This window comes from Ruditapes philippinarum, unplaced genomic scaffold (genome assembly GCF_026571515.1).
Source record: "Ruditapes philippinarum isolate M1 unplaced genomic scaffold, ASM2657151v2 ctg204_1_1_1_1, whole genome shotgun sequence".
In the NCBI taxonomy this organism is placed as follows: Eukaryota; Metazoa; Mollusca; class Bivalvia; order Venerida; family Veneridae; genus Ruditapes; species Ruditapes philippinarum.
Genome location: NW_026854772.1, coordinates 163,902 through 190,616, shown reverse-complemented (window position 1 = coordinate 190,616; position 26,715 = coordinate 163,902). Strand labels below are relative to the sequence as shown.

General features: G+C 33.6%; 1 protein-coding gene across 1 annotated transcript; it reads left to right on the top strand.

Moving 5' to 3' along the window:
- The first annotated feature begins 379 nt into the window (after positions 1-379).
- On the top strand, positions 380-26,685 carry LOC132741012 (uncharacterized). Its single transcript, XM_060729086.1, has 17 exons — positions 380-553; positions 2,414-2,455; positions 3,867-3,940; positions 4,816-4,884; positions 5,103-5,181; positions 7,727-7,859; positions 8,668-8,733; positions 9,132-9,255; positions 10,255-10,354; positions 11,284-11,342; positions 11,805-11,869; positions 19,393-19,491; positions 23,510-23,552; positions 24,381-24,495; positions 24,907-25,006; positions 25,813-25,986; positions 26,340-26,685. The coding sequence occupies exons 1-17, from the start codon at positions 499-501 to the stop codon at positions 26,653-26,655; spliced, it is 1,713 nt and encodes a 570-aa protein (XP_060585069.1). The 5' UTR covers positions 380-498; the 3' UTR covers positions 26,656-26,685.
- The last annotated feature ends 30 nt before the right edge of the window (positions 26,686-26,715 follow it).

Sequence of the window (26,715 nt, the reverse complement as noted above, 5' to 3'; positions counted from 1 at the left end):
CAAGCATAGTATCACAGCCATACTAAACGATCTTGGCTTGCGCTCAATGCATTTGAGCGGGTTTTGTTTAGTTTGTGTGCTAGTAAGCCATCCAAATAGAAAATATAAATGATACATGTTACAACCTGTAATGTTATCAATGGTAAAAGCTTGTACTATTGGAAGTACTCTAAAAGCATCCATTCTTATTTTTACTTATTTTTTTCTCAATCAATAACCTTTGTCTACTTTTAAAGACTCTAAAATGATTATGCAACTAAACACATAAGATGTTTATATAAACTTTATAGAACAGCCTCCTTTTCCATTGTACTGTCCATTGCAATGTAACTTTCCGCGTTTTCATTTCGGGTTTAATCCATTTCACGTAAATGTTCAATCCAAGATGGCTGCGCCCATGAAGTTGACACGAATGTAAACAAACTGATGAATTTACCATTTTCTTATGTTAGTGTCAATATGAATGAGCTTTCAAAAAGCTCTGTGTGAAGAACAGATATGAGAGAGTGTGGGAAAGTTCATAAATCTATGATACTTGTATATTTACAATGTTGTACGTATTTTTCATGATTTCAGTGATTATTTATTATTTATTATATATATCAATTTTTTTTTCAAAGATAGATGATATTTAAGAAATATAATATATCCCAAACTGTGATTTTACCGCTCAATAACACCACTGTTTGGAGTAAGGATGCAACAAATTATATATAATATGAAATTAGGCAAAGCCTATGAACGGGGAAGTCGTTAAAAAATTCCTTTCATTATTTCCGTTTTAAATGTGTCATTCGGTATTACATGCACTGCTTCCGTTTTCACTCGGAACACTCGACGATTCTTATTTATCCGAAAAGTTGAGATTTGTTCTGTTATCGGAATACCCCGCCTATTATCCTTGAGTTACATTGTAAATGGCGGCGTCCGACTAGAACTGACACTGAAAATTTCATTGATAGGTATAGAATTCTATATATTTTTTAATTGTTTTTTTATTTGATTTTTTTTAAAATATACATGTGTAGTCAATAGCCGGGCAAGCCAAAGCCCGGACCCGCTTCGCGGGCCCGGTCTTTGACTTCCCCGTATAATAATGCGCATCCGATTCCGAACAACAAACGTTCAGTTATCAAGCGATAAAATCACCGATTTGGATATAATATTTTGATTCTAACACGACATCAACAAATAAATGCTGCCATACCTGATAATATGAAATAAGGCAAAGCCTATGAACGGGGACGTCGTTAAGAAATTCCTTTTATTCTTTCCGTTTTAAAGGTGTCATTCGGTATTACATGCACCGCTTCCGTTTTCACTCGGAACACTCGACGTTTATTATTTATCCGAAAAGTTGAGATTTGTTCCGTTATCGGAATACCCCGCCTTATGATCATTGAGTTACATTGTAAATGGCGGCGTCCGACTAGAACTGACACTGAAAATTTTATTGATAGGTATAGAATTCTATATATTTTTGAATTGTTTTTTATTTGATTTTCTTTTAAATATACACGTGTAGTCTATAGCCGGTCAAGCCAAAGCCAAATAAATAGTTATTCATACCAGAGAATAATGAAAGGCCCCATGCATGAAAGGCGCCAAAAATAAATGTTGTTCATGACCAATTTCACCAAATTTGCATGAATTGTTTAAAGATGTAAAATTTTGGCAAAAAGAAAACAGTATATTCTTCAAATCAAATCATACAGTACAAAATGTACATGGGTATTTGGTGTAATTAATTGGGCTTTGGTGATAATACAGCAAAGGCTTGTGCATTTTTGGTACTCCTACAGGGCCTTTTTTCCTTCTATAACAGGGGCCGGTATAGGGCTGCTTCCCCAAAGAAAATTTCTTTAAAATCATGCAGTTTTCCCCAAAAATTGAATTTACATTAAGTTTTTTCTTCACCTTTTGCAAATATACCGTGTAATTTTTCCCCTAAATTAAGGGCTGGGCTGCTACCCCAACCTGTGAAAAAAGCCCTGTCCCAAGCAATTATTTTTCAATTATTGAAGATAGTGAGTGGGGCTGGGAAGCAGGTACAAATGTATATCCTAGTATAAAATTGAGACTTTTCTAGACCTGACAACATTTACATTTCCATACAGAATAAATGGATAAACGTGACAAGATGTGATCAAATTATATAGTGTTATAATTTATTATGATCTTTTTTCATAGCATAGCAATTAAATGAGGAATTCCACCAATATACTATGTAATTCAAGTGTTTTGTGGTAAGATGATTCAGTTACTCCTAGTTCATGATCAAGCAGTGCTATATGATAAACAAACTTAAGGTTACAATTTTCCAGAGCTTGTCAGCTAAATTTTCAGGTTTACTGATAGGCAATCCGCATTGTAGGCTGTCATAATGTAAATTATTTCTTTTTTTCTTCTTCAGATTTTGTCACGATTGCTACAATTCTAGGGACAGGAATCCTAGGTAATTTTGTTTATGATATTTCTTTTAAAAATATAGATCTACAATAAATGAATTGAACAAAAACTATGTCCCTATTTAGTTATTTGGTTTTTACCATTATTTACAATATGCCATTGTGGGGCGTCTGTTACTGGGTGGTTAAGGTCTTTGATTTCATACCACTTGTCCAGAACTGCTGTGGGTTCGAATCCTGACAAAGACTTTGGCTTCTTTTATGTGAGGAAGCTATCCAGTTAAAGCTAACAGAATGTCGGTGTTTCTGTTTGGGGTGCCCTTTCCGTTCATGCCTGAAATAATGCACAGAAGGGCACCTGAGGTCTTTGGTAACTTCCTCCACCAGTAAAGCTGGAACCTCGGCATATGACCCATACTGTGTTGGTGTAATGTTAAACCTAATCAGACAAAAAAACAGAACATGCCATTGTTGCCCTACCTTTATTTTTTTTAACCATCCTTTACTAACTTTTGGTTTGATTGAATCTGTTCATGAGAGATTAATTGAGAGTGCAGCATCTCTCACATTCTGAAGCACAAGAAGGTATTAATTAAGGCATTTACACTTACCAGTAATGTATTGGAATCAATGATCTCAAAGAACCAGAAAAAAATCTAGATAGTGTGATCCCTGATGGGTGAGCGTGGTAAAGATTAAAAAGGGTGTGGTGTCCGTGCACCCCTCTATTCCTTGTAACAGCCTCAGAAGCATTAATCACAGCAAAATAACATGAGAATTGCCGACTCAGTTTGATTTAGTTTGTACATGAGGGATAATAAAAGGTGCAACATTCCTAACGCCCCCTAGCAGCGACTTGAGTGGTACTCAATTTTTAATACTTAATGTGCTGGAATCAATGATCTTGAAGGACCAGAAAAATATAACACTGAAGTGAACAGCTTTTCTGCTGCCAAATGGAATTTATCACCTGCCACACAGTGGGAATGGGATCCAAAGCTCTAATTATATGACAAACTAATTATTTTTCATGCAATATTTCATTCTATCAAGGTAGTCCATTTATTCAAATGAAAGTGATTCATTCTGATTAAAGTCAGCTCCTAAATAATGCCATTCTTTTAGTTATAATACAGTGTACAGAACCTTGGATCTAAAATATGCCTTTTAGTTAAGGTCCCGGAGAAAACATAAGACCTGAACTTGAGTGATTATTATGATGAATCCTGAGAATATGCTCCCATTTAAGAAAGTCCATGAGTCGACTGAATAAATTGATAAATTCATATAAAAAATTTAATATAATTCAGATATATTTTATGTAAAAACATTGAAACATGGGAACTTACAAAACATTAAGATAATTGTTGTAACTGTTCATTGAAACTTAAACATCAGATTATCTTATATTATTGTTCAGAAAAGGTTATAAAGGAGATTGTTTTTTTTTGTTTTCAGGACTACCTGTTACTCTGACACATTCCGGACTATATCCGTTTCTTATTTCATTTATTTTGGGAGCCCTTGTACAGGTTAGTTCATCACTTCTTGCATGCTTGACCTTTATAAAAGGATAAAAAGAATAAAGGAAGGAGCAAGAGAAAGAGTTGCAGTGTCGCTAAGGCCATCCTTAAAAAATGTTTGTTTGCAGTAACCCGACCGACTCACAAAATTTGCCCCTACTCAAAATTTTTTTTCATAATCTGGATAAAAAAAAAATTTTGAATCAGAAAATTATGCCTTACAAGTGCTTTGTTTTCATTCTGTTAAAGTTTAATAGAAGAAATAAAATGTAGGTCTTATTTAAATTAGAATTCAGTTATCAATTTATTAATTGCTACCAGATTATCAAAGCATATATTGTCCAGTATTTTGAAATTCCATGTTTATTTGGGAGTACAGTTCAATAAAAAAAAATAAAAAAATCGACCTACCTACCCACCTTGAAAATTCTGGGTCAGGTTACTGCAAACAAACATTTTTTTAAGGATGGCCTAAGTGGTGAACACTTTGGACTAGTAATTTAAGGATTGCTGGCGGAATGGGTTCAAACCCCATCAGTAGCAAGCTGTTGTTTCTATGTACAAGAAACTTTACACTCATTGCTTAGTACTGGTGGGTTCCAGGAACAGATTCAAGAGTGTTTCATGACGGTTATACAACTGTAGCTTCTAACAAAATTGAACTTAAATAAATTAGTAGAAACTAAATTCTTATTAATGTAAAAGAGCTAGAAATTTTTTATCCTCAGCATGAAGTTGACTTAATGAAATTAATATACTGAGACAATATATGAATATATTTAAACCTTTAGACCTTTCGAAAACATCATTGATACAGCTTTCACATAATTATACATGCTTTAATTAATACTAGAAAAAATAGGCTTTTTTTATGTTATTTTCAGGGCTTGCTGATATATTTTTTCACAGATCTGTTGCAGAGGGCTCATGCAATACAAGTAAAGTCACATGGGGTAAGATATTTACTGTACATGGTGTAACTCTTTAAATGCTGTGATAATATTTTGCTGAACATGAATACATAGGTGCAGCTTAACCAGACTTTATACTTTTATCTGCTTAACACTTACAGTGCTAAATATCTTAAATAAAATATTGATAAAGTGTTTATAAAGTGATTATGACAGAAATAATGTTTGATTTTATTTCATAGTTTTATTTTCATTGACAGGAAGATGTTCATCCATTAAATGAGGAGACAGAGTTTCTGATGGATGATGACTGGGATGATACTGCTGATGAATCTAGTGGTATGATCCAATCATTTAACATGTTACCAGGGCTTCCGTTAACGGGCGTACGGCCGTAAATTACGCCCGAAAATCGTATATGTACGCCGAAAATTAAGATCAATGACGTACCGCTGACTTCCAAAAATTTAGGAATACGGCGAAAATCGTAAGCCGCGACGTACGCCACGACCATTTTCCGACCTTTTCTCACTTTCCTGGCGTACGATTGGATTATTTATTTAACTCCGCCTCCTGAATTGAATGGTTGACATGACATCGATGGGTGAAATTATGCGAATGCACCTGGCGCGTGACGAATTAGCGAGTGTTGATTTATGACCTTGATAAGCGTGAAAACAAAGTGATTGGATTAATTGTTTGTTTTGTACGGATAATGGATAGTTAATTGACATAAACTGTGGTAGGTATCTGTTTTTACTTTAATTAGATAAAATGATTTATTAATTATTGTGTGCATCGGTAAGTTTGAATGTATCCGAAATTTGCTTAGTCGGCGAAGCGTGTTTTTGTCTTTTGATTTTTTTTTCCTTTTTGAAGTTAAAGACGTTTTATTTTTACACATTCTATAGATGTTGATTTGATTTTATTTTTTTTCACTCGCTAATTATGAGAAGCAAAGTAACATTTAAAAATCTTATTCCCTACACACTCTCAAAATGTCTCAATGCTCACTTCTGCAATTTGGCGTATCTCAAAAACGTAATTAAAAAAATTAATTTGGTCAAAAACGGTGTTCGAAATTATTTTCATAAAACTTTCAATTTACAAGCCTGATTAAATTTAATCATTTTGGGTTGTTAATGTGTTATGAATACTGTAGTAAATAATTTTAAACACAAGAGATATTTAAACAACATTTTTTATTTTACAAATAAGAAAAATAACAATGCTAAAGGATGTCATGTTTTTTTTTATTTCAGGAAATCTACAGAGATCCACCCTTTTAAAACACAATGAAATCCACAAAAATGCTGTGCAGGCTTGATCACATGAGACAACTGTATGGTACTGATCCAGAGGTAGAAAAAGAAGAACCCATCATACACATTTCAGAATCTACTTGTACCATGATTGATTAAAGAATTTAAAAAGTTTTCTGGAAATATTATTTTTTTTGTTATACCAATGAGCAATTATTTGAATGTTATCACTGAAGGGTTCTACACGGTTACCACTGTCGGTGTCCTTGAAATAACAACAATACAGTCCTTTTTCAGGGTAACGTTCTTACTTCTATTGAAAATATTTACCCAACAATCATGTAAAGATACTTTGAACTTAAAACAATAAAAGGAATGACATTTTCAGAATCTTTTGATTAAAATAATTGCTTTTACTTGTATCATCCCATACTATAAATCAAACATTGAAACATGAAAATTATACGCATAAGAACAACTGACTTCCAGAAATTTACCTCATGACTTCCAAAATTCCTTGAAAGGAAGTCCTGACTTCCTAAAAAAAAATCCTAGTGGAAGCCCTGATGTTACTGCTAGTTTGTAACGTCCATTTTCATTGGACAATTGCTATGTTCAAACTATTTTTAGAATATTGCATATTTGTAACATAGAATTTCTTTGTACATTTGTACTAAATAAACACACTGGACTAGCATGAACACGTAGTAGTTATTTAATTTTAAACGTTAACTGCAAATGTTAGCTAGAATCCTTCATTAGTGCATAACATAAATGGAATAACCTGAATTGAGGTCATAACGAAACGAAGCATTTTAAGCGCAATACAAATTTGTGTGTGTACAATTGTGATTTTCTAGTTAAATTTTTATTTTGAATAAAGAAAGAAGTTGTGCGGGATGATAAATAAATTTTGTTCAAAAGATTTTTGTCAGTTCCTTAAACTTTGTACAAAATTTTTTTTTTTTTGCTAAAACATATAGAGGATATTTGTTTGTTTCAGTGTAAGATCGAAAAATATTTCACTGAGTGAACACCAGATGCAATATTTTCCACGAGTGGCGTAGCCACGAGTGAAAATATAATAGCTGGGGTTCACGAGTGAAATATTATTTGTAAAACAAACAAATTTTCTGTTTATTTCATGATTTTTTAACGATTTTTACACCATTTTACTGATTTTTGCCGCGTAACGTCATGCTCTTATCTTCATGACGTCATCAAATAATGACGTCACAATGTTGAAGCAAAATATAATTCCATGATTATTTTTAGATTTTAGATGTTTTTCAGCACAACGTTCGTAAATATTTACGAACTACAGTTATCACGTACATTTGTTCTTATGATTGACTACATTTCCGCTGAAAAAAACATTCATTAATGATAAATATTTTATTTTTACGTCAAATATAGTTCGGCTACTGTGAAATTATATTTGGTAATCATTACTGTGAAATTATCAGAATATAATTAACCGTTATAATTCAGTAATCTACTGCAAAACATGTAATAATTTTGTGTATTTTAGGTATTGAACTCTTATATGCACAAAGCATAAAAAAAAATCACTAGAAAGACACCTGTATATATTAATAGTATAATGTATATCAATATTTCAGGTCCAGTTTTAGCAGGTCATGTGATTATACCAAAAGATGTCACAATACAGCCACCTAATTTGCATTTATTGGGGAACCTGTTTCTGGGGTGTGGCGTGCGACAGTTCTTCGACATTATTCTAGTCTTACAATTGTATGTTGATTTTATTTTTCCCAAAAGTTTAATTGATTTATTAGATAATTGATTAAAAATGTTCTGCCTGCATAGCTAAATAAGGAAGGCAGTGGATTGCTCATAAGTAATCCCGAGGTTGCTGGTTTGATCCTTGAGTCAGGTGTAACTTCTGCATGATATTTGACCTTTGACATTGAGTAAAATGGTCATTTGTCTCTTACTGCTGATTCAGAAATAATGTGAGATTAGTAGTTGTTGATTTGCAGGGAAATTGGTAATTACTGGTTAGTTATCCAGGAAACCCGGTTGGTCTGATTGACTTCTGAGATATGACCCACAAATATGTTAAAATTACATAAAAACCAGAAAAATAAACAAAGAAAAGTCATTTGATGGAATTTCATCTCAATATGTCTTGGTAGGCATTTACATAAAGAGTATTCCTGAATTTTTTTCTGTATCAATATAAAAGTAAATAAAAGTAACTTGTGAAAATTTGTTTGAAGCCTGTAGTGAAATTTTTGCTAGTGTTTTTTTTTACTGTTTATTTATAATAGTTTGGCAAATATTTTTGAAAATAAAATCCACAGTAGTCAGAAATTTTGCCATCCTTCAAGTCTTACAAAGGAGTCCATTGTTTCTGAAATGAATGTCAGATTCAAAGTTTAATCATTTAATTAACAATTTCATTGGAGGAAAATTCTATTGTAAGAATTTAGCAGCATGATTGGTAACAGAATATCTCTGAAATACATGTATACAGTTTTACCATAAATTACTTTTTGAATGATGAAATGAAATATTGTACATGTATAATATATTTCAGTATGGCGTTATTAGTGAGCTATGCCTTAGCTGGTAGTGAAGCATACGGCTCTCTGATTGGTATAGAGTAAGTTCTTTAATTGTTTATATGCTTAATAAGTAATTACTAAATGACTTTTGTCCTGCTTGGGGCCACAGAATCTACCTAAGTGACCTTTGCAGACCAAGATAAGCCAGCAAATCTTTGCTGTCTGGTCATGGTTTACACTATTTAGTTAAAACTTTCAGCAATTCAGGAAAGCATATATTTTGAAATTTTCCCTTCAAGTGATGGTTTTGTCCAGATTCCATGTCTACAAATTACAGGTTCACACTGTTACTAGTTCTTTGTAATGAAATACTTGTGTACTTTTACAGTACTTAAATACATACAGTCATCCATGACTGAGTGGGTGATGTTTACTACCTATCTCTACATCAAATATGTAGTACTATAAATGTATATTTTTTGTTTTTATATTTCAGCTATAGGTATATTATACCAGTGTTTGTATGGGTGCTGACATTTTCTATAATATTTGCCTTACAACTGATACAACCTGTCGTCTCCATTCTGACATTCTTTAAGGGGAGCTTACTTTTAGGAACTGTGAGTATTCTTCTATAGGAAATACAATTATCTTAAATGAAAATATAAGTGTGTATCTTTTATAGCAAACTCTAGAATTGCCTGAAGTGACTTTAAAAATCTTTTTATAAATACTAAATAATAATTATCTACTGCACAAACCCTTTAACCTCCAATACTAAAATGTCTTAATGAATACCTTTTTTATGGTCATAAAAGTGGCTGTCAGCTTTCTAAAGGTTAAATGTGTTATTTTGAGATAATTGTTTCATATAATTGTCAAATCAAAAGAGTTAAGGTGGATTATGAAATTTCCTGTGGATAAAATACATAAACAATAAGGAAATCCCCAGATACCATCATACCAGTAATCTGCCAGTCCACTCTCTATATGTAACTTGAGCCGTGTCATGACAAAACCAACATAGTGCGTTTGCGACCAGCATGGATCCAGACCAGCCTGTGCATCCGCGCAGTCTGATTAGGATCCATGCTGTTCGCCATCAATTTCTTTACTTGCTATAGGGTTTGTAAGCTTACAGCATGGATCCTGATCAGACTGCGCGGTTGCGCAGGCTGGTCTGGATCCATGCTGGTCGCAAACGCACTATGTTGGTTTTGTCATGACACGGCTCAATTGTTTTTCCAACAAAAAAATAAAAGCTGAAGGCTACTTTAAATGTTTTGATACCAGCATATACAATGAAGATCTCAATGTTGATCTTAATGACATTTACATTTTGTTAACTGCAGACAAACCAGTGATGAAGGGCATCTGAATACAGACACCACATATATTTTTAAATCTTGAATTTTTCTCACTATCAATAATTATTTGTAAAGATTTTGTTACTTTTTTGTTGTTGGTTTTTTTACCTTTGAATAAAGGTCATGTGACAATTAATATGATTATAGCACTATCGGCATTAATACTTACATTTACCTGTTTACAACACTGTATTCTTACACAAAAATAACATATTTTCATGTTATTTTCTTTGTTTTTGCATGTTTTTACAGGTGATAGTAACATTTTATGTCGGAGCTTCAATACATAGAGAAATACACGATGACTTTTCATATTTCGGTGCTCCCTTCCTTATGGGAACTGTTGCATTAGGTATGAGATTTTATCACATTGTCACAGATATGAAATGTAAGGAATTGAACCTTTACCATGGACAATGTGTGTAATGAACTTATGTGTACCCCTACTTTGAATTTGTAAATTGACCTGTTGCGTGATAATGTGAAAGATTTGGCAAAGAGGTCCAACCTGACCTGTCCCTAATTACTGTGTACTACATAACCTTTCCTTGCTGAAATTTGTAAATGGACTTTTCCAGTTTTTATTTTTTAAACTGTCCATTATCAATTTTGGGGAATATCAAGATGAAAATTATAAATTGGTCTGTCAGACTTCTATAGCCTGGTCGGTTTGCAAGTATGTGCAGGCTGGCCTGGCTCTATACTGGTGGCACAGGCAAATACTTTTCGATTCCAGCAGTTTACAGGTTTATTAGTGTAGATATTCTGGTTACGAGCATTCAGTAGATTAAGACAGATTTCAAGAAAACTTGGAAACAGCATTTTCTGTCTGTAGATTTAATTTTAATTTGTGCATTTAACAAATAGAGGGACTCCTATATATAAGATGTTTTTCTTGATAAGTCATATACATATACAAACATTTTATGTGTTTATGTGTTGTTGTATTCTTAAAGATCAAAAGGAATAATGAAATACATAAAGGATCTTACCTTGCACTAGTTGTTATTTCAGATGGACTAAGTTTTATATAAAATGAGTGAAGGAAGGCAAGTCAGTGACCAGTTTTAGCATGTTTGGGACAATCTTGCTGATCAATGTCGCACTTCGACTTTACATAAGATTGGTGATGCCATAATTTTATATGTTAGAAATGCTTACTTATACGTAAATGTGTTATTTTAAGAAATATGTATTTGTTGTATCAAATATAGCAAAGTAAATCATGCGTAATTATCTGATGAAAACACTTAAAATGTCAATCTTATTTCTTCGTTACAGGAGGTGTGGTGAATGTCATGCCAATGTTATATAGTAAAATTAGTCCATATAAACATCAGGTAAATAATAGATTTTGCTGCGTTTAAACTCAATATGACACCGTTAATGCCATATGGCGCCTTTCCCGCTCTATTGGCTTCAATTATAATTGAATATATAAGACCAGAGTCACCCTTCTTTGCTTCATTTCAGCAGGCATGAACAGGCATGAGAGTTGAATCACTGACCCTCTTTAAGCTAATGTAGTGCATGCCGTGATTACAATAAACACATGGTCTGATGACTACAAAGACTTCAGAGATTCCATTCTATAGCTCATGGGTCTGGAGCATTATTTATGTTTGCATTTGTATACACAAGGGCACGAGTTTGAATCCCAAAAAAAGCAGGATTTTTAGTCATGCATTTACATCTTTATGGTACGAATTATTTTAGAACATAAATGTTTGTAAGTTAATTTCTGTATAATATTTTTGTACATTACATGTGTATGTTTTATTTTGTTACTTTTGTTATTTCAGATACAAAACTTCCGGTTTGCTATTTTACTAGGACTGTTTACTTGTACAGCTTTAAACATTGGCTGGTGAGTAGATTAACTTCGGTACCAAATATATTGTTATATTCCATCAGACTTCAAAAGTTATCTTTGTGTTTGGTGAAGAAGGAAACTATTTTAATTTGAAGACAATTTTTGTAGAGGGTTATTTTGGGTAAGGCCTATATCAGTAAGTATCTCTTATAAGAGAAGATAACAGTGTGGGGGGGATTGGAAGCTGCATTCTTCCTCTACTAATAAAGTGAAATTAAAATTGAAGAATAAAAAATTGAAGAATATAATTTATAAGTGAAGGGGTAGTTTGACATTATTATAGTATACTTTCATATTGTAATTTATAATACTGCGTGTTATGTTATGTCTCTTTTCATTGGATAATGGGGTAGTTTATACAAACGATATACAAGCCTGCTGTCAAATTGTGATGTATTTCATAATTTACACAAATAAAGGAATTTGGCTGTATAATAAATTAGGTGTAAAGATTCTTGATAGGTTATATGACTGTATGTAAACCATTATTTGCAATATATTCATGCAAACAACTGTTTATATAGGACCATAAAACGTGTAACTAATTCATGAAACAGCAAACTTGCTTTAATTGAAAATAAAATACTTCATAAATCACTAATAACATATAGTAAAATAGATTTACACATGTTCCTGATTCTTCTATAAACCAAAGCAGACCAATGGGGATTGATAATCTGCTGGTTGAGGGACTAGTATCATTGGTTTGATTATGCTAGGATGACAATCATGGTTTCTTTAATAAGATACCAGTACTGGAATTAACTTAGCTACCAGTAGTTAAAAGCTTAAAGCAGCATGCCTCCAGATTCATGCAAATTTTCATGAAAATTTTGAAAAGTTAAACAGTTTGAAGGGAACAAAGAAAGTAATTTACACATAGCAAAATTAATGGCTCTTACAATCCACATAATTTAATTACCAAAAGTTGGTGAAATATGCAAAATAGCCCTTATTTTGTGACTAAATCCACATAATTTAGCAAAGTTTGGTCAAATATGCACAGAATATTAGCCCTTACTGTGTTAGTCATGCAGTAGAAATATGGTGATAAATACTGCAAAGTCAGTTATTAGTTGCACATAGCATGTAAATTACTACTTGAATCTTTTTACTTTTCTTAAAACCTTATTTCTTTTATCTTGAAATATTTTGGCTTATCTGCAGGCATGTAGCTTTAAAGCTTTTATTACAATGAAGCTGAAAATATATGAAGTATCAATAAAGGAAAAATGTACCTTAAAGGATTATTAAAAAAGAAATTGTGAAAATACATGTATAAAGATCAACAAATTTAATGCATTTTTAAACAAATATGTAAAATATGTAAAGAAACAAAACTATTTACAAATAGCACATCAGTAACATAGAAAAATATTCTGCAAAATTATTTTTTTTCTTTCAACAAAGTTAATTTTGGCCTTCTCACAAGTCTTTTTTATCAGTATGTATGTATTATAATTAAGATTTGTAACTTTTTTCTTTATAAACTAAAAACACAAAATAATCTATTAAATCATAATTCTTGTATGCAATAGTATTGTTCAACAGTTTTACTATTTTATATACTACTGTTTTGAATTTGTTTAGTAAATGTGAAGTTTGTTAATTAAGATTGTCCTGACAGTTGTCCAAGCTTTCGTTTCTGCATTGCAATCTCCGTAAGTGACCTTGTGTTAGAGTTTCTGTTACGTTTATTAGCGAACCATTTTTTCACTTGTTCAATCCCAATGTTACCCGCGTGTGCCAGCATTTCTATCGATGAGCTGGTCGGGTATGGGTGATCGAGATTTTGTCTGTACCAGTGTTCCATCAAACGTATAGCCTCCTTGTTCAAGTGCGGTCGCATTTTCGGGACTTTGTTGGCTTTGTTCTCCTTATTTGAATTTTCTAGGAGTTCTACACTTCGTTCTACACGATCCATCACTTTGTGTAATTGGTTGTCATAGTGATGATTTACCGATTCTTTATAACTGCCAGGATACTGACATTCATGCAAGGTGCGGAACCTTTCGGTCTCAATGAGTGCCGACTGGTATCGGAACATGCTGGAAAGTTGACGGATATCCTCACTGTGACTGCACTGCAGTTTGGTGAATCGTTCTTGTAGGTATCTCTCTCTTTCAAAGACATTCAGAGGTTTTTTCTCGGTGCTGATTTTGTTTGTATTCTGTATACTAAACAGCGATTGAGGCACTATTTCACGCTTGCATTCTCGGTTAAGTAAAGCTTGAAGGTCCCCCAAAATGGGGTTCTTTGACAAGGGGCTGTCCGGTGGTGGGGAGCCAAGAAGGTTACTTAGTGACTCTGTAAATCGGGAGTCGAACCCAGGACTGTCATAGCTAGGATTTACCATTTGACCTTTTCCAATTGGGGTAGCAGGCTCTTGTTTTACATTTGAATTCTGGTTAGGATGTGAGTCATTTGTTTGGAGTGATGAAAGTGTTTGTTGCCATGACGACTCCATAGGCGTGTATTCCTGGGATGTGTCTATCTTAGTTTGTAGAATATCAGACAGTTGTAGATACAATGGTACAGGTGCTTGTAGATGTTGTGTGTTGCCATTAGCTTGTTGAGGCGGAATCATTTCCGTTCCAGATGTTTGCGGTTTTGTCCTTTGTTGAGAAGACGAGCTTGACGTCGGCCAGTAGTCTGGCGTTGCTTGTAAGGATGATGCGTAATAACTTTGTGTTGGCAACATTTGGCGAGATTCTGGTTTGAAAGGATATTGTATTGTATTTAAACTTGTGACACTATCATGAGGAATGAAGTTGCTTGAATCTACTGTCGTCTGCTGTCTTATTCTGTCGTCTGCTTTAACATTTTCAAAGCTTTTGTTCTCTTTCAAAGGAAGAGTATTTTTCCAAGGGAGATAATTTATATTTGAAGCTTGGCTGACAGAGTTAATTTGTTGATTATTCAGCATCAAATCCTTATTTGAAACACTTTGTTGAGAATTCTGTACGGTTGAACTTGGAATTTGATTATTGTTCATTGAGTTTATTTTTGAATTTTTGGTAGATATATTTGGCAATGAATCCTGCAAAGATGAACTTTGCATTGTATTCTGGGATGGTAGACTTTGCATTGAAATTAAGGAAGGTAGACTTAGCATTGAATTCTGGGTAGCTGAACTTTGCAATGAATTCTGGGTAGATAGACTTTGCACTGGAATCAGGGTGGGTAAACTTGGCAGTGTATTCTGGGTAGGTACACTTTGCATTGCATATTGATTAGATAAACTTGGCAACATATCCTGCCAAGATGAACTTTGCACTGATGTCCTGGAAGATAGGCTTGGCATTGAACTTGTAGTAGGTTGTCTTTGTGTTGAAGTCTGGGTAGATAAAGTTGGTAATGAATTCTGGGTAGATAAAGTTGGCAATGCACTCTGGGTAGATAAAGTCGGCATTGAATTCTGGGTAGATAAAGTTGGCATGGAATTCTTGCTAGATATGTCTATCAGTGAGCTGTACAAAGATCTGCCGAGCATGTTACTCTGTGAATTGACGTCTTGCTGAGGATGCTGGGTAATAAAGTCCCGTGGGTAATTCTGGGTAGGTACGACAGTGTGTGGTGTATTATACCCAGGAGCTTGAATGTTTGTCACATGTGACGTATCATATAGATTATACAGAGAAGAATCTTTAGTTGCTACCAAGGCATCTTGGAAAGTAGCGACATCTTTTACGTTGTCAGAAGACTGGATTTTGATCCGTTTCGTAACAGCTTGTGCATCTTCATTTTCTTCACTATCTAAACGTCTCTTTAGGTGCTCTTTATACGATGGTGGTTGTCTGTTTTCATAGACCTGTAAAAGAAGAATGCAATGTGAAACAAGCAGAAGTTTCTTGACAAATTTAAGCTTTAAATAGACTAAATAAATAGAGATTAACACAATTTTTTGTGTTGGGGACAAAACGAATACATATGTGCAAATGAATGGAAAGGATATGTTAAATATTTGTTTGTTTTATGAAAATATTATGATATATCTCACAAAGGAGTGAGAGTGGCCTATTGGTTAAGATGTCGTAGCGGTTAAGGGGTGTCTGCCGCCCAACCCAGGGATCATGGGTTTGAGTCCTAACTTGGGTCACAACCATATTTCTTTATATGACACCAGTACTGGTTGGTTCCAGGAAGCTGATTAGAAGGTGATTTAATAAATATAAGTTGCAAGAACTTGTTTCGCAATCGAGCTTAAATAAATATGTTTAAAAAAAGGAGTGATAAGTTTTAAGTATTTTGTGCAATAGGAGTGAAAATATAAAAGATATCACTTTAATGAGAGATAACAGGAATATCATAATTTAAATAAAAATAATTAAATTTTCTGTTTGATTGTATGTAGTATTCTATAGTTATTGCATGAGAATGGGTTAAATAATCAATTTTAATTATCAAAATCATTACACGAATTCAGCAGGTTAAGTGAATAATAGCAAATTACATATATATAATTTTATCTTAAAGCAAAGCAAGCATATTCATTTAAAGCAGCGTGTGTCCAGATTCTAAGCTAATTTTTAAAAGTAAAATAATTATGAAGTGAAAAAAGTAAGTAATTTACACATGTGCAAATGGCACTAACAATCCATGTATACAGGTCAAAGTAGGCAAAGATGCCAATTCAGTCAGTAATAGCACATAACATGTAAATGAGTACTTGGAACTTTATGGAATTTGAATTTTTTTAATTTTTCTTTTAAATTTTTGTACATTTTTCTTAAGTTTGATTTTCTTGAAATGTTTTGGCTCATCTGGATCAATGCAGCTTTGAAGTGCATAATTTGTTAGATTTAAAAAATTCAATATGCTTTTTCCCCCGTAATGTTGCATTTGCATAAGATGTCCTAGACATTGTTACATTAAATTAAAAGGTCTTCCACTTAAATAGATACATTGCACATCTAAGAATTGACTGTTAACAGTATTATGGTAAATATCTTAAATTGACTTCACTTCCATCTTTCATGCTTGACAAAACAATCCCACCATGGTCTGCGTCGGCAATTATTGCAAAGGTAGAGTCTATTGTGGCCAGCAGGCTAAGGGTTGTATTAAACATTCTACTGTAGTTTTTGCGTAATATATAATTTTGTATGTGTATTTGAGTTTATTTATACTCCGACCACCAGTTGCCCATATGGGCGAGTCTTTTTTTTTTCAATTTTAACATGCTGGCACTCTTATATAGCATTTAAAAGAGCCTGGTCTGCATAAAGTTCAGACAAGTAATGGCAGTGTGGCTGAGTGGTATAACACATCAGACTATCAGACTAGAAATCTAAGGATTGCTGGCTGCGTGGGCTCAAACCTTGTCAGGGGCAAGCCGTTGTTTAAGTGTAAACATCTATTTATAAGCATAAAATTAATGTTATAACTACATTATATAGCTGTTGTTGTCAAATTAAAATGATAACCAAAAATGACTTACCACAATTGGGGTTATCATGTCAGATTTATCGGAGTTAGAGTTATCTTCCCATGGCCTTAAAACAGCTGCCTCTGTATCAGTCACAGAGTTATCTTCCCATTGAGAATCTTCCGAGAGGTTACCAATGGTTGCCACGGTGATATCTGTCAATGATATCCTGGCAGAATTTCTTAACGTCATTGTAACACTGTCCCCATCATCAAGCTCAAAATTCAAGGATTTTCCTGCCATTTATTTCCTTTGACTTATATTTAATTGAGTTATGAAAAAGTCAATCAAAATATCTAAGAATTAATTATAGAGTAATAATATTTTACTCCAGTACACACTTAAAACTCATTTATTACTCCAATTTTGCTCATTTGATCAACACAAAACTTTTTTACACTATGATCATAAGAATCACAAAATTTCTGTACATAACCTTGAGTCCCATATGTCACAAAATACATGAAATAGACACTGTTATGAAACAAGGCTGTTCATTGGCTGAGCTAGCAATTAAATCCCGCCTTCAATTTTTTCATGAAGACCCAGCCCTTCTCAAGCCATTGAGTTCAATCAGAAGTTCACACCTGAGTGATTGTTTGACCAGGGTAATCTGCTAATCCCATCTGCACATTTCTTTCATGTCCAATTATCCGGTTATTATGATAATCCAATAATTGATTGACATAATTGATGGATGAAAGTGAAAACTTGAGTAGGTACTCAAATTGTTTGACAAATTTTTGATAGTTTGCATACATTCTATTGAAAAGAAAACTTTATTTGTTGTTCATTATAATCAAATGATTGCTTTGGATTGAAGAAAAATGAATATTTATTTCAATGATCTATTTATATTGTATTGTATTTTTAAATGTATTTTATGTCTTCAATGATATTGTATTATTTTGATTATATTAAGAAAAAAAATGTTTTGTTATTCTAATTATTATTACATTCATTATTGTAGGCTACATTGTACAATGTCTTTAAAAATCAAAGTGAAAGTGGAAGTGAGTTAATATTGTGTATTGAAGGCAAAGTCTCCTTCTTAAAAAAAAAAACTTAATGCCACTAAAATTTCTCAGAAGAATTGTTTAATATGCACACCCCAAGATTAACCATCTGAGTTACACACCTTTTTAGGTCCTAAACATCTTAAAGACTGTGTTTTGACTCGAATTTCCTACTCATATTGAAAAAAAGATGTTATATTCACCCAGTTAAAAACATTAATTACCGGTATATAGTAAAAAGGATGGAAGCACTGTCATGCTAAGAGGGTCCTTATTTGTTTGACTCTTAACCTGCTAAATTTTTGTAATGGATTTGCCAAGCTTTAAATTTGGAACAGTCCATTCAAGTTCAAGTGTTTTCAGGTGCAAAATAAAAAATTGAGCTGCCAACAATGGTAGGGTTAAAGTAATTCAACTACAAAAACTTATAATGGTTAGATTATATAATATTATTATAGTGATGTAATGAGTTTACTCTCATAATATCCAGCCCGCATAGCTCGATCCGTTAGAGTGCGAGACTTGTAATCTCGACATTGTGGGTCCGATTCACGGGCTGGCCAACTAAAATTACTAATCAGTCTTTCGGATGAGACTTTAAATCGAGGTCCGGTGTCTGGGTGCATAAACACTTGGCAAGCTAAATAACCAGGGGAAGCTTTTTGAATTGAAGCATCTTTCTGTATCTGTAATTGCACAATCCTCAAAAAATCTAAAATGACTAATACTCTTCTGGAGGACTCACCCATATCGGCAACGGGTGGCAAGAATAAATAAACGCAGATACACACATTACTCTCATACCATCACCATTAATGCTGTCTCCACTTATAATGCTATCATATATAGCAATATACAGCTTATAACATTGCTGTTGCCTGAGGTCCTGACTCTTGTTTATAATTTGGTTGCTTCTTTGATATAATGATATCCGGATATAATAATATAAATTCAGAGATCCCCTAAATGTCCTTAAAAGTGGAGTTTACTGTAATTATATATGACATACAAGTAAAGTAAACACTTATTTAGTTGCTGTAATTGACTGTGTTTTATTATTATACATATTTCAGGAGTTGGGCAGTGCTGGACATTGTTCCACAGTTACAGAACTACAAGTGTAACCATGACAACCGGACTGATGTTTGTCATAATGATATCTCCTTAGAAAGGTAATTTGACTGAGAATTAATTATTCTTTTTATAAAATATTTTGGGGAAATAGTCAAACTAATTGTAATCAAGTCTAGATACTATAGGTATGGGCAATATCTCTGCCTCTTGTTTAAGTGAGGCTGACACTGACTAGAAGCAATAATATCCCAGAATCTGCGCCAGACATAAAACTGCTTTGTCTAGCTAGTGTAAGAAATCATTACTAGAGCATAATGTATTGATATTTCATTCCTGTTTAACATTTTCTACAAGTAATACATGATTGTAGATTCTTCAGGGAATAACCATAGAAATAATAATTATGCTCAACTTTAATATTTTTAACCAGGTTTTCCGAAGGAAAAAACTGGTTATTACATTGAGGTATGTCGGCGGATGGGCGGGCGTGCGGGCGGGCGTAAACAATTTCTTCTGTGCGCAACTCCTCCTACATTTCTCAACGGATTTTGACCAAACTTTCACAGAAGCTTTGTCATCAAGTGCCCTGGCGCATATTGTCGGGGTTTTGTGATTGGATAATATTTGACCTAATTATGGCCCTTTGTTTTTTTTCCTTATATAGAATATATAGTGAACAATTTCTTCTGTGCGCAATTCCTCATATATTTCTGAACTGAATTTGACCAAACTTTCACAGAAGCTTTGTCATGAAGTGTCCTGGCGCATATTGTTGGGGTTTTGTGATTGGATAATTTCTGACCTAATTATGGCCCTTTGTTTTTTTTTCTTACACAGAATATAAAGTAAACAATTCCTTCTGTGCGCAACTCCTCCTACATTTCTCAACGGATTTTGACCAAACTTTCACAGAAGCTTTGTCATCAAGTGCCCTGGCGCATATTGTCGTTTTTTTTTTTAATTGCATAATATTTGACATAATTATGGCCCTTTGTTTTTTTCCTTATATAGAATATGTAGTGAACAATTTCTTCTGTGAGCAACTCCTCCTACATTTCTCAACGGATTTTGACCAAACTTTCACAGAAGCTTTGTCATCAAGTGCCCTGGCGCATATTGTCGGGGTTTTGTGATTGGATAATATTTGACCTAATTATGGCCCTTTGTTTTTTTTCCTTATATAGAATATATAGTGAACAATTTCTTCTGTGCGCAATTCCTCATATATTTCTGAACTGAATTTGACCAAACTTTCACAGAAGCTTTGTCATGAAGTGTCCTGGCGCATATTGTTGGGGTTTTGTGATTGGATAATTTCTGACCTAATTATGGCCCTTTGTTTTTTTAGCTCACCTGAGCTTGCTCAGGGTGAGCTTTTAGGATCGATGAATGTCCGTCGTCCGTCGTCCGTCGTCCGTCGTCCGTCCGGCCGTCCACAATTGCTTGTGAACACTCTAGCGGTCGCATTTTTGCCTCAATCATCATCAAACTTGGTCAGGATGCTTATCTAGTTGAAAGCTCGGATGAGTTCGAATATGGGTCATCTCAGATGAAAAACTAGGTCACAAGAGCTAAAAATAGAAAAACCTTGTGAACACTCTAGAGGTCACATTTTTGACCCAATCATCATCAAACTTGGTCAGGATGTTTGTCTAGGTGATAGCTCGGATGAGTTCGAACATGGGTCATCTCGGATGAAAAAGTAGGTCACAGGAGCTATAAATAGAAAAACCTTGTGAACACTCTAGTGGTCACATTTTTGAACCAATCATCATCAAACTTGGTCAGAATGCTTGTCTAGTCAATTGCTTGGATGAGTTCGAACATGGGTCATCTCTGATGAAAAAACTAGGTCACAGGAGCTAAAAATAGAAAAACCTTGTGACCACTCTAGTGGTCACATTTTTGACCCAATCATCATCAAACTTTGTCAGGATGCTTGTTTAGATAATAGCTCGGATGAGTTCGAATATGGGGTCATCTCGGATGAAAAACTAGGTCACCGGAGCTATAAATAGAAAAACCTTGTTAACACTCTAGCGGTCACATTTTTGCATCAATCATCATCAAACTTGGTCAGGATGCTTATCTTAGTTGATAGCTTGGATGAGTTCGAACATGGGTCATCTCGGATGAAAAACTAGGTCACCGGAGCTAAAAATAGAAAAAACCTTGTTAACACTTTAGCGGTCACATTTTTGCATCAATCATCATTCAAACTTGATCAAGATGCTTGTCTAGGTAATAACTCCGATGAGTTTCGAACATGGGTCATCTCGGATGAAAAACTAGGTCACAGGAGCTAAAAATAGAAAAAACCTTGTTAACACTCTAGTGGTCACAATTTTGACTCAATTGTCATCAAACTTGGTCAGGAAACTTGTCTAGGTCATTGCTGGGAATAAATCGAACATGGGACATCTCGGATGAAAAACTAGGTCACAGGAGCTAAAAATAGAAAAAATCTTGTTAACACTCTAGTGGCTACTGTTGTGATCCAAATATTCTGTTAATTGGTCTGAAAGTTTGTTTTTTGATGATTCTAAGTCAAGATCGAACATGGGTCATCTTGGATGAAAAACTAGGTCACACCGCCCAAATATGGAAAAAACCTTGTTAACATTCTAGTGGTCACATTTTCGACTCCATTATCATCAAACTTGGTCAGAATGCTTGTCTAGGTAATTGCTTGGATGAGTTCGAAATCGCATGTGAAACTAGGTCACCGGAGCTAAAAATAGAAAAATCTTGTTAACACTCTAGTTGCTACTGTTTTGATCCAAGTATCCTGGAAATTGGTCTGAAAGTTTTGTTTTTTGATGATTTCTAGGTCAAGTTTGAATATGGTGTCACCTGGGTAAAAAAACTAGGTCGCACTGCTCAAATATGGATAATCCTTGTTAACACTAGTAGGTCACATTTTTGACTCACCTGTCATGAGACTTGGTCAGAATGCTTGTCTAGGTAATTGTTTGGATGAGTTTGATAATTCAGGTGAGCGATCTAGGGCCATCATGGCCCTCTTGTTTTCTTACACAGAATATAAAGTAAACAATTCCTTCTGTGCGCAACTCCTCCTACATTTCTCAACGGATTTTGACCAAACTTTCACAGAAGCTTTGTCATCAAGTGCCCTGGCGCATATTGTCGTTTTTTTTTTTAATTGCATAATATTTGACATAATTATGGCCCTTTGTTTTTTTCCTTATATAGAATATGTAGTGAACAATTTCTTCTGTGAGCAACTCCTCCTACATTTCTCAACGGATTTTGACCAAACTTTCACAGAAGCTTTGTCATCAAGTGCCCTGGCGCATATTGTCGGGGTTTTGTAATTGGATAATTTTTACCTAATTATGGCCCTAAGTTTTTTTCCTTATACAGAATATATAGTGAACAATTCCTTCTGTGCGCAACTCCTCCTACATTTCTCTAAGGATTTTGACCAAACTTTCACGGAAGCTTTGTCATCAAGTGCCCAGGCGCATATTGTCAGGTTTTTTTAATTGGATAAAAGTTGGCATAATTATGGCCCTTTGTTTTTTTTTCCTTGTATAGAATATAAAGTGAACAATTTCTTCTGTGGGCAATTCCTCCTACATTATTCATGATTTACATTGCACATAGTTACATTGTTTGTTGCTTGTATTTGTATTTCAACTACAACATATTTATCTACAATGGTGATAATTGAAAACCTGGTTTCGTGGCATTGCAATGTTTCTTGTTTAAGCATGTCTGAAAGTTCATTCAAGTATAAGCTTGAATCATAACTGGAAAGGCCATGAAGTGTTGTAAGTCTTTGATCCAAACAAACAAAATTGTTACCCTGCCAAAAATGTATAGAATCTTTGATAGTGTTGAATTTTTGAAATGTTTGATGATGTAATTTAATGTGGAATAGTCTCAGGTATTTGTTTTTTAGTGTCTTAATGACAGTGTTGAAGAAATAACTCTTGTCATTTTATGAGTTATCTCCCTTTGATTTTTAAATTTTTTGCACAGAATTTATAAAGATTACTGTAATTTGTTACTTTACTTATGACTAATACATTATGATTAATTACTCTCAGTAATGGTTCTAGTTTCCTAATATCAGTGTATTGTATTTTTCAGTGCAGCATTAAAAGGTGAAATCTCAACAATACCTCTAACTACTGTAAGTGTATATTTATATACTGCCTTTTATTACATGCTTTTCACTGTACAGTGAAATTGTATATCGATAACTTTAGAGTGAAATATAATTTTCACAGTAGTCAGACTAAATTTAAAAGTGGATGAAAAGAAAATATTATAAATAGGGTCTATGACAAAGGATTGAAAGACCAAATACTGGCATTTTGTCACGCTCCAGGTAAATAAATGGAAAAATTATGAGTAATACACTTTGTTGTAAGTTAAATGTGTTTGACACGAGAAGCACATAACTATATGCACATATCATAATAAAAATATATTACGAAGTTTTATGAAACTTTCTGAATTATCTTCCAACCTGAACATTGTTACATCATGATATGATAACATCATAGAGAAGAGCACAAGTTTTGCTGCAAAACAAATAGTCAAAATGAATTAAATCACGAAAAACAACAATGATTAAATAGAAATTATGTTTGTTTTGAATTTCAGATCGAAAAATATATCATTTGTGCATAAAAATTGTTTTATTTTCAATTGTGGGTTCACCTCGCGTGAAAATATTGTATCTGGTTTTAACCCTGTGAAATATATTTTGACCTTACATGCAAAACAAACATATATATTTTTATGTGATATATTCTATTGCTGATATATTGCTTGTGTGATATAAAAATATTTCTATTGTGTTTAAAGCAACACACGCTCAGATTCAATGTTCATTTTTATAAAAGCTTAGAAACAATTTTAAATAGTAAAATAGTATGGTCAAATGAACATAACCAAAGAATGATGTGGTTTGATTGAATCTGTATACATGTATTTTCTTTATTATTATTTTCAGGTGATAAATCAGCATTACCCAACGTTTAAATGGGTCGCCATGTTGGTGGAGTTATTTATAGTAGTCAGTATTACAGTCTCGTATCTTACAATAGGAGCAGTGCTCCACCATACGTGTAAGTTGCCTTACAGTTTAAATTTGTTGTTTATTTATGATGTAGATTTTATTTTGAGTGTATTTTTGTATAATATTGCATGATTTTGAGTTCACAACATGTTTCCAGTTAGTGGCAAGTTTTTATACCAATAATTTCATGAGGAAAATATGAAACAACTACAGTGCAACCTCTGTAGTAAGGCCATCCATAGAGCAACAAAAGTTTGTTTTTTTTCCAAAAGAAGACTTCGCAATAGTTATAACTCTGACAGAGTTGTTTTGATATACATGAAAAGTAACTGTCATGAGTGACTATAAATTTTTTTAAGAATTCTAGAAATTTGTTGTCAGAAAATGTTTAAGAATTCTAGAGATTTTATCTCTTTCTTATAAAAGTAGAAATAATTACGCATGTTATTTAATATTTCAGTAAATGGTTGGGTAAATTCTTTCTGGACCAAGGATTCCATGGCAACATATAGAGATAAACTGAAATCTCCCAAAAAGTGTTCATGTTGCACTTCACAGTGGTATGTATACTTTGACAGAATAAGAAGACTAAATTTCAACATAATTATTTAAAGATAATATTTTTGTATAAACAGTAAAAAATAAATTGGCTGAATAGATATTTGTTTGATGGCCCTATCTAAGGTCATTGTTGACCTTGTCAAAGGTCATTGTTAACTTTGTTAGAGGTCTTTGTCAGACATCATTGCTGAACTTGTTAGAGAACATTGTTGACTTTGTTAGATTAGAGATCATTGTTGACATTGTCAGAGGTCATTGTTGACATTTTCAGAGGTCATTGTTGACCTTGACAGAGGTTTTTGCTTACCCTTGTCAGAGATCATTGTTGACCTTTAAGAGATCATTGCTGACCCTGTCAGTGGTCATTGCTGACCTTGTCAGAGGTCATTGTTGACCTTGTCAGAGGTCATTGCTGACCCTGTCAGAGGTCATTGCTGACCCTGTCAGAGGTCATTGCTGACTTGTCACAGGTCATTGTTGACCTAATCACAGGTCATGTTGACCTTGTCACAGGTCATTGCTGATCTTATCAAAGGTCATTGTTCACAAAGGTCTTTACAAAGGTAATTTGATTGTTTCAAGTGAAATAAATTCATTGAGAAATTATCACAGGAAAATTGAAAACAATATACACTTTGCTCATAACCATGAAACTTTTATATACATAGTTACAAAATAACGCATGTATTTTATTTTTGATTATTAAAGACAATGGTCTTAAAGTCCTTGTAATGAGAAAAGTAAGTTTTGTGTAAATCACATGTACTACAAAAATGTATGATTTTATATTCATTTTATATTTCAGCATGTGTAATACATTGCTATCATTCCTGGTGTTTGGTATTGTGTTCTTCATAGCAATGATGGACCCCCAGGGGTTTCTGGACATGCTGGAGAAATTTGCATCACTTACAATTAACCTGGAGGTGGCTCTCTTCATATTTCTTATGTTGATGAAGTCACACAATAAGGAGAATAGGTAAATATGTACATATTTTTATCTGCCAATTTTTTAGAAGGAGAGTGATAAAGATTTGGCCATGTCAGTCTGTCACATTGTAATGCTATCTATTGTTTATTTTTTGTGAATTTAGAAAAAAAATTTAGATTTAGTGTACTTTGCCAAATCAAATTGTTGGAATTAATTACTTGAGGAGTGTCCTTTGCCAAATTCTTGGAATTAATTACTGGAGGGATTTTCATAAAACATTAACATGGAGAATTGTTTCACTTTTCAATGCCTAAATGATTTGATGTTTGCCAACTTGTTATTAATTGTTTTTCCGCTTCATTTTTCAAATTTGTAGAATTTTTTCCTGCCTTATTTTTCAGAAATCTAAAGATTCCGTTACCAATGCCCCCATTTATGTATTACCTAGTGTACCTAATACCTGTATATTTTGGTTTCGCCGTGGGTTACGACATCTACAACACTATACGAGACATTGTTATAGAGCAGACGGGGTCGTCACAGGGCAAGGTCATCACCCAGGGGATCACCGGCATCGCTAAAAACATCACAGCTGTCGTGAATAATTCTACGCAAAATATTCTCTACAATTCAACCGTGTCATCTTTAATTGAGACAATGTCTCAAACTTTGGTCAACAATAAAATTGCTCAAAACGTTCCAACTACAGTGCCTTAATATATTGTATGCATTTTATCGTCAATTTTTGTGATAGTACTAAAAAATTAAGGAAAAGAT